This window comes from Pseudovirgaria hyperparasitica (assembly GCF_010093815.1).
Source record: "Pseudovirgaria hyperparasitica strain CBS 121739 unplaced genomic scaffold EJ05scaffold_1, whole genome shotgun sequence".
Taxonomy (NCBI): Eukaryota; Fungi; Ascomycota; class Dothideomycetes; order Acrospermales; family Acrospermaceae; genus Pseudovirgaria; species Pseudovirgaria hyperparasitica.
In genome coordinates, this window is record NW_022985549.1 from 2,875,140 (window position 1) to 2,888,726 (window position 13,587).

The 13,587-nt window shown below is 48.4% G+C and overlaps 6 protein-coding genes across 6 annotated transcripts; 3 read left to right on the forward strand and 3 right to left on the reverse strand.

The window, feature by feature from the left end:
* Window positions 1–47: 47 nt before the first annotated feature.
* On the forward strand, window positions 48–1,890 carry EJ05DRAFT_432915 (vacuolar protein sorting-associated protein Vps17; the record flags this gene model as incomplete). The annotated part of the gene is made up of 3 exons (XM_033741578.1): window positions 48–470; window positions 521–974; window positions 1,025–1,890. 3 exons carry the CDS (start codon window positions 48–50, stop codon window positions 1,888–1,890), a joined length of 1,743 nt encoding a protein of 580 aa, XP_033605848.1.
* Window positions 1,891–2,836: 946 nt separating this feature from the next.
* Window positions 2,837–3,898, reverse strand: EJ05DRAFT_506999 (uncharacterized protein; the record flags this gene model as incomplete). The annotated part of the gene is made up of 1 exon (XM_033747873.1): window positions 2,837–3,898. The coding sequence occupies one exon, from the start codon at window positions 3,896–3,898 to the stop codon at window positions 2,837–2,839; it is 1,062 nt and encodes a 353-aa protein (XP_033605849.1).
* Window positions 3,899–4,887: 989 nt separating this feature from the next.
* On the reverse strand, window positions 4,888–5,670 carry EJ05DRAFT_433871 (EF-hand protein; the record flags this gene model as incomplete). Its single annotated transcript, XM_033741622.1, has 5 exons — window positions 4,888–4,922; window positions 4,975–5,187; window positions 5,238–5,363; window positions 5,497–5,512; window positions 5,614–5,670. Coding segments are annotated over 5 exons (447 nt in total), but the record flags the coding sequence as incomplete, so codon positions are not given.
* Window positions 5,671–6,071: 401 nt separating this feature from the next.
* Window positions 6,072–7,535, forward strand: EJ05DRAFT_472308 (putative syntaxin family protein). The gene is made up of 2 exons (XM_033743157.1): window positions 6,072–6,212; window positions 6,263–7,535. The coding sequence occupies exons 1-2, from the start codon at window positions 6,190–6,192 to the stop codon at window positions 7,428–7,430; spliced, it is 1,191 nt and encodes a 396-aa protein (XP_033605851.1). The 5' UTR covers window positions 6,072–6,189; the 3' UTR covers window positions 7,431–7,535.
* Window positions 7,536–8,987: 1,452 nt separating this feature from the next.
* EJ05DRAFT_472309 (kinase-like protein) lies at window positions 8,988–10,743 on the reverse strand. Its single transcript, XM_033743158.1, has 6 exons — window positions 10,649–10,743; window positions 10,303–10,599; window positions 9,920–10,250; window positions 9,661–9,873; window positions 9,487–9,605; window positions 8,988–9,437 (listed from the first exon to the last, which is right to left on the reverse strand). Exons 2-6 carry the CDS (start codon window positions 10,393–10,395, stop codon window positions 9,045–9,047), a joined length of 1,149 nt encoding a protein of 382 aa, XP_033605852.1. The 5' UTR covers window positions 10,396–10,599; window positions 10,649–10,743; the 3' UTR covers window positions 8,988–9,044.
* A 194-nt stretch (window positions 10,744–10,937) lies between these two features.
* EJ05DRAFT_37794 (homoserine O-acetyltransferase) lies at window positions 10,938–12,951 on the forward strand. The gene is made up of 5 exons (XM_033741206.1): window positions 10,938–11,148; window positions 11,210–11,600; window positions 11,647–11,861; window positions 11,917–11,942; window positions 12,001–12,951. The coding sequence occupies exons 1-5, from the start codon at window positions 11,091–11,093 to the stop codon at window positions 12,826–12,828; spliced, it is 1,518 nt and encodes a 505-aa protein (XP_033605853.1). The 5' UTR covers window positions 10,938–11,090; the 3' UTR covers window positions 12,829–12,951.
* Window positions 12,952–13,587: the final 636 nt, after the last annotated feature.

A 13,587-nucleotide genomic window follows, 5' to 3' on the forward strand; every position in this document is an offset into this window, starting at 1 on the left:
TATCTTTGAAACTCAACCTTCCCTTCAACCTCTCCTTCCTGCGCATTATGGACTACTCGGCTGCTCTTCCCGATGAGCCTGGTCCGGGTCACTCTCCATGGGCATCTTCACCTCAGCATAATCGCACCAGCTTTGGCGCCAACACGGATGTTCCCTCCTCTCCACTGCCGGCACAGTCGCCATACGGAGACGATAGGCAGGACGGAGGCTTCATGGGGGACCAAGATACCCGCAGCACGTCGAGCCATAATGATACCTTTGGCGAGAATGGACGTGTGGAACATCAGGACTTAACGCAACAACCACTGTCCCAACAGCAGCCTAATTTGGAGCAGCAACAGAGACAGGGCCCGGAAAGATATCATGGTGCCAGGGCCAGGCAAAGCCTGCCTCAATACAAGCTTCAGGCAAAGGTTACAGGATTAGAACGAACAGCGCGCAAAGATCCTATATTTAGATTCGACGTTTACGTAGGAGTTTACACATAAATTTGGTTGAACAGGATGCTGACAAGTCGCAGACCAACCTGCCCAAGTTCCGCACCACACAATTCCGTGATGTTAGGAGAATGCACTCAGAATTTCAAAAACTGGCCGACCATCTTATATCCGCGAATCCAGAGGCACTCGTGCCTTCCCTTCCTCCTCCTTCAACCTCCGCAGGTGTTGGTACCGATGAAGATGAGGCGCGAGTGAAAGCGTCAATACAAAGATGGCTGAACACCGTCTGTGGAAATGATGTGCTCATGCGCGACGAGGAAATGATGTTCTTTGTACAGAATGACCCTGGTTATAGCCCCGTGGTAAAGCGCAAACAACCAGCAACGGGTGTGCGAAGAAAAGTCATTAAACAATTCGCACCTCCTCCAGATGATACGCCTGAGCTAGCTGAAGCAAGGCCTGTAGTCAAGCTTTATTACCTGGGAACCATGGATACCGGGCAGAAGATGGAAAAGCTTGTGAAGCAAAGAAGAAGTATGCGAGATACCTCCTCATCATGTAGGCATGGATTAACAGCTTTGCAGGTCTTGGTCTCGCGGAAGCTGACCTTGGTGTCAAGATGGGACAGATGCATGTACAGGAGCTCCATCCAGGCCTCGCAAACGCATACCGCAAACTCGGTAAGGTCATCCAAGCGACTGGAGACTTTCACGCCGCACAAGGTACTGCGGAAGCCACAACACTTGGAGATCCACTTCAATACCAGTCTGCAGACGCTTTCATCGTCAAGGAAACCCTCACAAACCGCCACATCCTCCTCCGCGAACTCCTCCAAGCTCAACAAGCCACCCGTTCAAAACTCTCCGCGGCAGACCGCCTCAAGGCCTCTAGTAGCGTCCGCCGCGACAAAGTCGACGAGGCCATCTCCGCGCTTGACGAAGCCAAAAGCCACGAGCAATATCTGACGCAGAAGTCGGAGCGCGTAACCAAGAATTTGGTCCAGGAACGCCGCAAATGGTTCGCACGCACCGCAGCCGATCTGCGCTCCGCTATACGCGAGTACGTGATTCGCCAAATCGAAGCGGAGCGTCGTACGCTCGCCACCCTTGAACAAGTACGCCCTGACATCCGCTCAATAGACGCCTCGGGCGGTCTATCGCGTCTCGGCCGCGAAGCTCACCCTGCCCAAAGACGCGCCAACTTGGCCAGTAGCCAAGGTCCTAAGGGTGATGCATGGAGCGGTGTACCCAGGAGGCAGGATGGGCTGAATCGCAGTATGAGTGGCAGCTTTACGTCTCCCATTGAAGACGAGGAACAGGAGCAGGTCACGGAGGCGGGCAGAAAACGGGCGAGTAGTGGTGCAGGCAGTCTGTCGGGGGTCCAAGAGGAAGATGATGATCGTGTCGATGCTCGTAACGCAGCGAGTCGTTTAGCTACGACGACGTTTTAAGGGCGAACTGTTGGGTACGGGAGGTGTATAAGTGGTCAATATCACGTTCTGTAGGAATGTGGGTTCTCAGGCATGGTGGTACCTAGTGAGTTAGAATAAAAGCCTTGGCTCCGGTACCACGTCACAACATTGTACCACCCCTTTCTCTGCTCCATATCTATAGCATGTTTCGACCAAGTTTTAAGCACAGTCGAATGTGCGGAAGTTGGCCCGGAGATAATGTGCGTCGTAGAGTGATTGACATGGTGACTAGGGCTTGATGGAATTCTATTAAAGTGACGCGAGGTGCCGTTGCAATCCTTTTGGCCATCTGAAGAATGTGATTCTCGTGTGGTTATATCTCCATACCATGGCGTTGCTCAGTGGCCATGATGATGAAGCGATACCAGGATGATGTGGTGGTCAACCACGCGGCATGGGCAGTATAACCCCTACTCTATGTGAACTAGCAATAATACTGTCATGAGGACGTATTAGTGATTCATCAGTCATTTCTCACGTAGAAGCTGTAATGGCACACCGTACTTAAACGCAGAGTGGGAAATATATCCGGCAGTGGTGTTACCGGGTTTGTGTATACGCCACCGTTCTGCCATTACAGCGATTGGACTGAGATGAAGATCCCATGCAGATTATCGCATCGTGCACGATTGTTTTTTTGTGTCTGATTCATAGATAGATATTGGTATCCAAATATCAAATTGGCACCTGGTAATCTCCTTTGCGTAATTTCAGGCGCTTCGATGTAAGTGTGACCGCGATTCAGGGTTCTCAATCACCCTGACATCATGGGAATTTGTGCTCTAGTTGTCACGACCATGAACGGCGGCAAATAATCCAATGTATAATCGAATGTGTGATCCCCAGCGCCCGCTAAGTACTGCTAAACAACCAATGTCCTACAAACAACCTCCTGTTTTGAAACAATATGATACCGCCCCACCGCTCAAGTCATAGAAACATAACGTCCCGAGGAGTTCCTCCTTCTTCCGCTTCGAAGCTCGTTTGGCGTCCACCTCGGTTGCCTCGCGGCCGCCACCCTCCTAGCTAACTTCTTGTCTCGCCGACGTTGCTTTTCGGCAGGGTTAAGAGGGAGGCGCTTCTTGAGATGCTTTGGAATTATCTCGATGTTGGGCCAACCATAGTGCGCCATATGCTCCTTAATATATTCGCATTCTGTATTTGGCAGAGCCACTCTCATGTTGTTGGAAAACAAGACTGCATGGTTGTAGATTCGCTCGCATTCTACCCTCACCATGACGCAGCGGCTCCCCTGATACTCGGTTTCTGTCCTCTTCCAGGAAAGCTGCGGGTGCGTCAGATACCCGAGGATGGTGCTGTCCAGAAACAGCATCGGCTTTGGCATCACGAACGTAATGTTCGTGAGCCGGTTAAAATTGAACCCATGCTGCGCCCAGAATCGGCCCCATAGCAGTGCCTCTCGATAGAGTGCCCACTCTTCTGATTTGCGAAGAAGTGCATGTTCCCTAGGCTTGAAGGGCGGATCGGGACGAGCGCCAAGATTGGGTGCGTCGTCTGCATATACAATCCTTAATTCGCGGACTGTATCTTCCATACCTTGTAGCATATTGTCCAAGCTGTGAGGATCATCCATGAAAGCAAGAAATTTGTCGTGTGTTTGGAAGTCAGGGAAAAAAAGTGACGGAGTCCCGCTGGTCGGAGTGACGAGCTTGAGGCTCAGACCGTCCATTTCATCTGGTGCTGCCTGTCGAACCTTGGGCCACTGCGTAAGGCAGTAAGGCTTAATGAGTGCTAGTAGGGGGTTTACATCCAGTGTCAGGTCGGCCCAAGTCAGCTCTGCGTCGCACAATCCGTAGAGGGCATCTGTGACTCTGTGGGGAAGATTGGGATAGATGGTCGTATCATCGAAGTCGTCCATGTCGTCAACATCTGGTTCCTGGTATAGGTTCGCTCGATAATCATACTTGGCATCCAAAATCACAGCGCCATGGGTGATTACGCCTGCGGCTGTAAGGTTTGCAGACATCTTGAGAAGTTCTGAAGATCTCGCCGAGATGTATATGATCAGACAGATACTATAGTAAGAGGAAGCTTCATCAGAGTGACGGCGAAAAATGCGAAATGGTACGAATGATTGACAGGAGGAAGAGTTCAAGGATTGTGTAGGTCGAAAAGATCAAAGAGCCGAAAAGATGACGATACCAGAACTGTACCAGATAGTCTAAGAGAACAGATCGGCAAAAGTCAAAACGTGCTGAAGATGGCTTTTACAATGTAAGACAAAGAATGATGCCCAATAGAAGGCGAGCAGACGAGGTACATATATGCATTGATCAGAACATTGAATAGACCAAGCCGTACGATTGTCTTTGTCTGCATCATGCATAATGATCGACCAGGCAGACGTTTGTAAATAGACCCCTCTGCCTTCTTCGACAAAGTAAATAGCCGCCCAGTGATTGTCTGTGAAGCATGCAAGTCGAGAGTGCTAATAGACAAGGTTCTGAATAGCCTTATTGACCCACACGAGATGTTCGAGGGTACTGTGAAATAACTATATGCCTGTTACATTGTTTCGGTTCTCATCCTAAGCGACGTTTGTGAAAGGTCGGTTTGAACAGTGCGATGTGTTTAATCACTGCAAGACAAACGAACTCCCACAGAAGAAAACCTTCGAGGGATGCATATTCATCGTTAATAGACGGAAGACCACGCCCAAAGCTAAGCTCAGAAGCGTCACGAACTTTGATGTGGAAGACTGATGCAAAATGTAGGGGCGAGAAGGATCGAGTGGTGTCGATGATCAACAAGAGGCACGAGGGTAATCAAGCTGTAGGATTGTGGAGTATCAAAAGAGTAAGAAGCGTTCATAGAAGATCGAGGAAGCAGTCACGACTGTCGCCAATTGCCAAGAGAAACATGTTCAGGAGTAGAAGTATCTCATCGGTACCATAAGCTGGTGGTCGGAGTTTCTTGTACCTGCCAAATCACCAAGGTTTTCGTTCGTCGACTATTTCACTTCTGCATCATAAGCTGTACGAACTCGTTGTCTACATCAGTGCATTAGCAAAATGTGGCCTGTCTGCGTATGCTGTTTCTTACAGTCGATTCTACCATCACCATCGGTGTCCGCTTCAGCAATCATCCTGTTGACTTCGTCATCGGTAAGAGCTTCTCCAATGGAAGTCATGACGTGGCGCAGTTCTGCGGCGGAGATAAAACCATTGTTATCGCGGTCAAAGACCTTGAAGGCCTCACGGATCTCTTCCTCGGAGTCCGTGTCTTTCATCTTGCGCGCCATCATGGTGAGAAACTCTGCGAATATTATCAGCCGCAATGCCTGCTAAGGCATTCAGCCGTCATACCGGGGAAGTCAATTGTGCCGTTGTTGTCAGCATCCACTTCGTTAATCATGTCCTGGAGCTCAGACTCGCTAGGATTCTGGCCCAAGGATCGCATCACGGTTCCTAGCTCCTTAGTTGTGATTTGGCCTGTGGGGTGCACATGATCAGCTTCAGGCTCATACGTAGTTGGGGACAAGGCTGAGACGATGGCGAATATATTCTGTCCAATTGTCTTGCGTACTGCAACCGATCTGAAAATGCGAGGATGTCTAGTACATACCATCGCCATCTTTGTCCTGTTTCCGAAGTTAGCCAAATTCCTTCAAGCTGTCGCAATCTTCCCACGACCCCGCCTAGGTAACAGTAATGACTGTCGATGACAACGAAGATGACTTACAAACAGAGAGAATGCTTCCTTAAACTCGGAGACTTGCTCCTCGGTGAGAGAATCGGCCTATATTCAACTTGTCAGCCGGAAGACAGTGGTGAATCGTAGTTAGCACTGTAAACAAATCGGAAGGTGGGGTACAAAAGAGGCATAGGGCTCGACGAACCATATTGTGAGGATATCGGGGGTATTTGCAAAAATCTCGAGGTGTGTAGTAAGTGAGTCGTGAGAGAAGGTCTTGAGAGCTATTTCGAAAGAAGAGAATGAGAGGGGAAAGGTTGCTTGATGGAAATGAAGTCGGGCTGAATGAGCGCCGCCTGGAAAGAGGGACCGCGGTAAAGACCCTTAAATTCATTCTTGCAGGCCTAAAGCCGCTAATTATACTCTACGCAAATGTTGGCTTACCCGGATATGGCAAGCGTTGCCGTGTCGCCTGAGAGGCTTGTAAGCTTCCTGGTAAGGCGCGACACAAAGCTTCCACGATAGCTTTGGTTGCACTTTATACAGAGCCTTCTCGCACCTCTAATATCCAAATTCCGGTGTGCTGCAATGTTCTAGACAGAGACACTTCCTCCCGTCTACGTTATGTGGCGTGATCGAACCAACCTGTGAGTATACACAGTCGCCCTCATCTTCTTTCCCTGACCATACTTTCTAGTTACATTTCGTACCGGCAGTCGTATTCCCATCATCCTGCAAAGAAACCACGCTTTGGGGGTCCATCGTCGAATGGCTTTACTGATAATGGTGGTATTGATGAGGAGCGACGAGGACTCATGTCTGCCGGTGCCTTCGAAGACGATGGGGACGCAGTGATAGAGATGGACATCTTGCCTCCACGCTGGCTCGACATTCAGGACGAGGTCACCGAGAATCTCACGAATATCGCCAGACAGACTCGGCGGCTTGAACAGCTGCATCAAAAACACGTCCTGCCAGGTTTTGATGACGAGGACGTCAAAAGGCGAGAAGAGCGCGAGATTGAACAATTGACACAGGAGATTACACGAGGTTTTCAGAGCTGTCAAAAGGCGATCAAGCGAATCGAAACTATGGTACGGGAGAGTCAACAGCAAGGGACGATTTCAAAAAGCGAAGTAACAATGGCGATCAACCTGAAGATCTCTCTAGCAACTCGCGTGGGCGAAGTTAGTTCGCTCTTTCGCAAAAAGCAATCCACATACTTGAAGAAGCTGAAATCACTGGGTGGACTCGGGACGCCTCAGCCTACGTCTCGGACAGGTACGCCCTTCCAGAATCCATATACTGACCCGTCACTTGCGGAGTCGGAGGCCGATCGATCACTTGGCCAATCGACATTACTTCAGACGACCCAGAAACGAGCAACAACGAATGACACAATGATTGCACAGCGCGAGCGGGAGATTGAAGACATTGCTCAGGGTATCATCGAGCTTGCAAATATCTTTCAAGACCTACAAGCCATGGTCATCGACCAGGGTAGCATGCTTGATCGCATTGATTACAATGTTGAGCGCATGGCAGTTGACATCAAGGGTGCAGACAAAGAGCTGATTGTGGCGACCGGCTACCAGAAACGTAGTGTCAAACGCAAGATTATGCTACTGCTCATTATTGTTATCGCAGGAGTCTTCATACTCCTGTCGCTAAAGCTAAGTAGCAAGGGGTCTTCGAGCACGACACCAACACAGCTGCCACCGTCGCAGGTTGATGATGCGAGCCTCATTCCACGAAACACCATTGCGTCATATCGAGTCGATCTTGGAACAGGATGCCGGAAAGCATGGCAACGGCGAAAGAGGCGGTCACGATCACATGACATGAAGTATTCTGAACAGTTTTGAGGTTTGCGAGCTTCTGTTGTAACAATCTAATGATAATCATAAACATCCAAGATGACCTGTGTTCTTTCATGCTCCCACCCATACTAACACTTCATCAAATATCCAATAACTTAGGTATCTCACGTCTATATTAGATACCATCTCTCAATCTGTTGTCTCCAGTAATTAACACGAATGGATGATTGAATTCGCTGGAAACCTGCGCCAACTCGTCTTTGCGCCTGAAGACTCTTATCTCGCTCGAGGCCGACCTCGGCGTCCGCGATGCGCCTCCAGGCATGATCAATGGAGTGTGTTTCGCTTATACATCGCGTCTGGCTCTGATCATCAGAGCAACGCTTCCTTTGGCTCGATATACCTCATGACAGATATCTGATAGCCTGGTCATCAAGAATATTATCGTGAGAGGTCGAGTCCATCCAGTGTGCTAAAGGTTAGAATTCATAGTTTAGCGACGCATGCTCTATAATACCTCAACTATTGGCATCCAATTCCAAGAACGCAGCCTGGTTGACTGGTTCACTGATATATATACCTGTTAGGATGCTGGTACCCTTGTAGCAAAGCTCGTGCCTGTACGAACTCTGGCGATCCAACTTGGAGTCTTCTCGTGTGTTCTGAGGTTCCAATTCTTTTTTGACAATGGATGACGCGCGAGTACACAGAGCACAGTTGAAAAAAGACATGTTAGAACAGATTGTCACAATTTACTTATCTCTGATGGCTCGTGTATGGTGGGCAGCCTTGGTCATGCCCGAGCTTTATCGACCTGGAGCGTCCATACGTTGACATGTGTACGAGTTCATGCTTTCAGGGCGTAATATGGGTAGTGACGACCATGATCAGGTATGTTTGATATTTTGATGCGATGAAGACCCTCTTAAGCTATCTTAGGATCTATGAACGTTGGGGAACTTCTCATGGCTCGTTGTATAACGCTGATGCCTATCATTGTAGCGGAACTCGCCCATTGTTCACTGCGAAGACGAGCTCGATCAAGTAAATAGTGCTTCAATCACGCCCTGAATCTTAGCTAACTACAACTTCGCTTTATTTATAGAGTGCTACAGGGAAACCAAAAGAGTTCACGCGACTGAGACGATATCCTACTAACTAGGGAAAACCTCCACAATTCCCGACCAAAACTGCCGGGTATCTTCTTGAAGTCGAACGCAAATTGCAACCCATCGTCATATGATTGACAATTGATGCAGAACGACCGTTTCTCTCGCAGTCCATATTCCAGAGATCTTTGGTAGGGCTATTACAGACAGCGACATTCCCGTAACCTTTAGTTCCACGAATGGCGATTTCCGAAAAGGAGCACTTTGAGTCCACCGAAAGACTATACGTTCCCAATCGGTTTCCAAAGTCTACGACTCTTTATGACCATGCCCAATGAAGGAGAATTATCTGCTGCCCATACCAATCTCAAAAGGGGACATGCGAAGCTAAGGGGTGGTAGGACGGGAGTATTACAGTAAATTGCAGATTCATATAAGACCCGAATGCGACAGTAAGTAGCATTCTTGCAGATTATACTAGTTGCGAGGATAACGTTGTAAATTGTTGAAGAGAGTGAATACTTCAGGTACCAAAAAGTGGCAATTGGCTTCAATTCTCGAAAAACTGACTCTGCAGTAAGATTTCCGGTGTGTACCTCATGGTCGGATCATACGTTAAAAGATTCAAAAGTAGGAAACTCAAAGTATCTAACTCCGCATCTGTGAACTCGCGCTTTGCTTTCTCGTATTCCTCTACTGGAAAATTTTCCTCATCTTCTTCAACCAACGCTGCTTCGTCCTGATCATACGCGATCCTAAGGTACCGATCTAGAGGAATACTCCGCAGTCCAAGTCCGTTGATGCTTTTCCGTACCTTAACATCTAATTGATTTATCCAGTCCACCGGTGCAGCTCCGATGTAGGATTGGATTTCTTCTATGGTGCTGGATTCGTCCGCGAGGATTGAGTTAGCAAATGACCTGCCAGTCACTGATCCAAACAACTGCGAGGTTTTAGTGGATTGGCTGCTTAACATAAAGCAATCTACGGACCAAGCAACCCATACTCCACATGTCCACTCGAGGGCTCAATTTCCGGTTGAAAAGCGCTTCCGGTGCGCGCATGTGCACTGGCGTATGAAGTAATCTGGGAGGATCATTATGAAAAAATGCTTTCTATGTTAGCTAAATGCCAGCGGCATATCATAATTAGGATGGTTTCCTTACCACCACCTAGGTCTACAATTCTTAAGTCCGCGTTATAACCTCGAAACGTCTTCGGTCTAACCAGGTAAGAAGGCACTGAAGGCTCAAGTAATATTCGACCGTCTAGTCGTTGTACTGAACCTAGATCTGGTTCCCCAAGGTAGGATTTGAGTCGCTTCTCCTCCAACGTGGACGCTATGGGAGCAGCGAAAAGAACATTTCCCCAGTGCAGATCTGTGACGTTAGAAGTTTAACTTTCCTCCGATGGGAATATTGTTACCTCCATGTGCCACATGGCATTTCCATAGGTAGTCCAATCCTAAGGCCACCTGATACATTACTTTTTTGGCCATACTCCTGGGCAGACAACATCCAGGACATTGTTCCGCGTAAGATGCTATACTCCTTCCCATGACTTCTAGAACTAGACATCTATGCGTTGAACTAACGTCAAAGTCGTCAAGGAGCTGTACGACAAACTTACGCCCGCCGTGTGTGACATTCGCATGAGCAATAGAGGAATCTCGTAGATGCCGCATGATCTCAAGTTCATGGGTTCTATCATCATTTTGGATGATCTTCAAGGCGACGTTGCAAGCATTCCTGATACACTCCAAACTCCGATTAGCATATATAAAACAGGCTTTAATGATTCTCACGCACAATGTGTCCCTTGCTAACCACAACGACTAGATACTGGCCGTCCTTGAATCGATTCCCGATCTCTACTGGGGAGTAGACTCCTCTCAAGTACATGTGCGGATCTTCCGCTTCAATTCCGCAAACATATTGCCTCCCTCGCCATTTGGGATATGTTGAAAATTTCGCTCTCTAGCATAATTTAGAAGGGCGACATAGTCTTTCAGAAAACCGTTAGAGAACTCGACGTGTTCTGACAAACATGGGAAGCAAGGCTTTTATGACCAAGCAAAAAATAGATGTCGTAGAGAGCCTCGAGGTCTATTCTTAGTAAGTATGGATACTAACCACATTAGGATAGTTGCTTAACTCCTTCTACTTATACTTCTCCTTATTTCTTTGATGAAAATAGTACTAATGACTATGTAAAGATTACCGGGTCTACTGTGACATGAAGTTGATAGGATGTCTACGGAGGACGCTAGGAGTAAAGTTGGAATCCTACCTAATTAGGTATACGGTCCTGGGCAAGCGCCCCTTTATCTATGCTAACTTAGATTGGCCTAGCAGGTTAATGCATGACGGGATCCTACGGAGGCATGGATTAGTACACTGCTCAGATGCCAAGCGTTCCAGGTTTTAGACAACCAACGAATCTATTACGGTTAGTTGCACGTAGGGTGGCACTACCTGAGCTCGATTGAATGGATTGGAGAAGCTATAGAAAGGTTTCTGAGCGAGTGCCATGCCTTCTTTCACGGCGTGCAACTTCATTTACTTTCTAAATCATTTTCGTTTCCACAGCTGTAAGCATGGGCGGCGCGCAAGCCCTCTCAGCCAACGAGAAAGGCGATAACAGTGTCAAATATCGTCAGTGTTTTCATAGGTGATGTTTGTGTTTAGTTGCATATGCTGACTGTTCCGCCTACAGAAAGGATCCAAGTCCAGCCAGAAAACCCATATGCGGCCCTCATACCAGACCAAACCATCGCAGTTATCCCTCACGTTATCCTCGAATCAGGCGCCACCTTGAAAAATGTTCCAATTGCGTACAAGACCTACGGAAAGCTCTCACCAGAGGCAGACAATGCTATGGTCATATGTCATGCCTTGACAGGCAGCGCTGATGTTGGCGATTGGTGGGGACCTCTTCTTGGGGGCCCTGGAAAAGCCTTTGATACTTCGAGGTTTTTCGTGGTGTGCCTCAACAGTTTGGGCAGTCCATACGGAAGCGCCAGCCCTGTCACAAGTCGGGATGGGGACGTCGCGAAAGGACTTTACGGTCCTGACTTTCCTCTGACGACTGTCCGAGACGATGTAAAGTGCGTGCCCAAATATGGTATTCTTCGTTGTACTGACATGTACAAGCATATTCCGACTTATTCTCGATGATCTTGGAGTGAAGCAGGTAGCTGCAGTGATAGGCGGTTCCATGGGAGGTATGCTTGTGCTCGAGTTCGCATTTTTTGGCAAAGAGTACGTAAAGACCATAATACCGATCGCGACGTCAGCAAGGTATAGCGCCTGGGGTATCAGCTGGGGTGAAGCACAGAGACAAAGTATCTACAGTGATCCAAAGTATGGTACGTATCGCCTCGACGCTGGAGCAAATGCCACAATAAGCTTACATGCATACAGATGATGGTTATTATACTTTTGAGAACGTGCGTATCTGAGTTTCAGCTGTCTTCTTAACTTGCGTTCGAAACTAACCATTCCAAGCCTCCCTCTACAGGTCTTGGTGCAGCAAGAATGTCAGCTCTTTTGACATACCGCAGTCGTGACTCTTTTGAATCGAGGTTCGGCCGTAACACGCCGGACCCTACCAGGAGTCAAAACATTAACGGACAGTCGCGCCCCTTGACACCTGGCGGAGAGCACTTTGCCATACACAATGATGGTCATAAGTATGCAGGGTCACCGCGCGGCTCTAGAACAAACAGTTCCGCCAGCATTCAGAATCAACCTTCCCAAGGGGCAACAAACAGCGATTTGGAGTTTTCTTCAAGGCACCAAAAGCAGCAAGCTTCACAATCCACGCCGGCACGGACATACTTCTCTGCCCAGTCGTATCTGAGATACCAAGGTGAGAAGTTCATCAAGCGATTCGATGCGAACTGTTATATTGCAATAACACGCAAGCTGGACACACACGACATATCGAGAAACCGCACGATATCGTCGGGGGACTGTGAGTCCGACCCAGTGCAGGGTCTTCGCTCCGCTCTAGCACTCATACAGCAACCATGCCTGGTCTTGGGCATTGAATCCGATGGCCTCTTCACGTTCGCAGAGCAACAGGAGCTAGCGGCATGTATTCCAAACGCTTCTCTCAAGACGATAGAAAGTCCTGACGGACATGATGCGTTTCTTCTCGAGTTTGAGCAGGTGAACAAGCATCTACTTTCTTTCTTGAACGAAACAATACCGGCGATTATGCAGAGAACACCAGTAGAGGATACCACAGGAGCTCAAACCAATGGAGAGTTCAATATTACAAAAAGCAGTACTTTCGGCGAAGCTGAAACAGACGATATAACAGCCTGGTGATGAGAACAAAGATTCTGGGCCATTCAAAGCCCTCCACTCTTGGGTCTTGCGATCTTTGCATCATAGCACCACTGTTAGGGACTTGTTTCCGATACCAATACAATTTGAGGGTCCACATTCGGAACCATCGCCGGCATTTTTGAGTTTGTAAACAAGCTTGAGCTTAGTAACATACTGGATTTAGTATACAGTAGAGGGAGGTGACCAAGGCTCCTTACTGCTATTGCTATAGTCATCAACGTTGGCTCAACGCTCAACACTCGGCACGGCCCGAGTAAGCATGAAAGATAAAGAAAGGCAATGTATGTACATGGCCTTTGTTGGCGGCAATGCTACGCAAGTATTCGTGGACAACGAACTATGACACGTGAAAGGCCAAAGCTTTTGAGATATTCCCCAATGCTGCCTAATACCGAGAAAGGGCGTACCCTGAAGTTGTGAACTTGCTCCCCGCTTCCACAAACTAGAATGAAAGAGACCGCACGCGCGGGCACAGTAGAATATCGCGAAAGGTCTTGCTATCTGCTCAGCGCAGGTGCATTTGATAAGTGGGCATTTTAACGGTGCCGTATAATCCAAGCCAGGAGGATTGTTAAACTCCTGCATGCAGGCCGGCAAGGTGTGACGAGGGACCGGGAAATTGCGCTTGGGAGCACGCCGTCAACGCGCAAGCTACAGATCTTAGACCTGGGAGCCGTTCCACCTCCCTGGCTTTGGACTTGGCCGCGCCTTATTCTCTCGCCCTGCCTCTATCAGCCA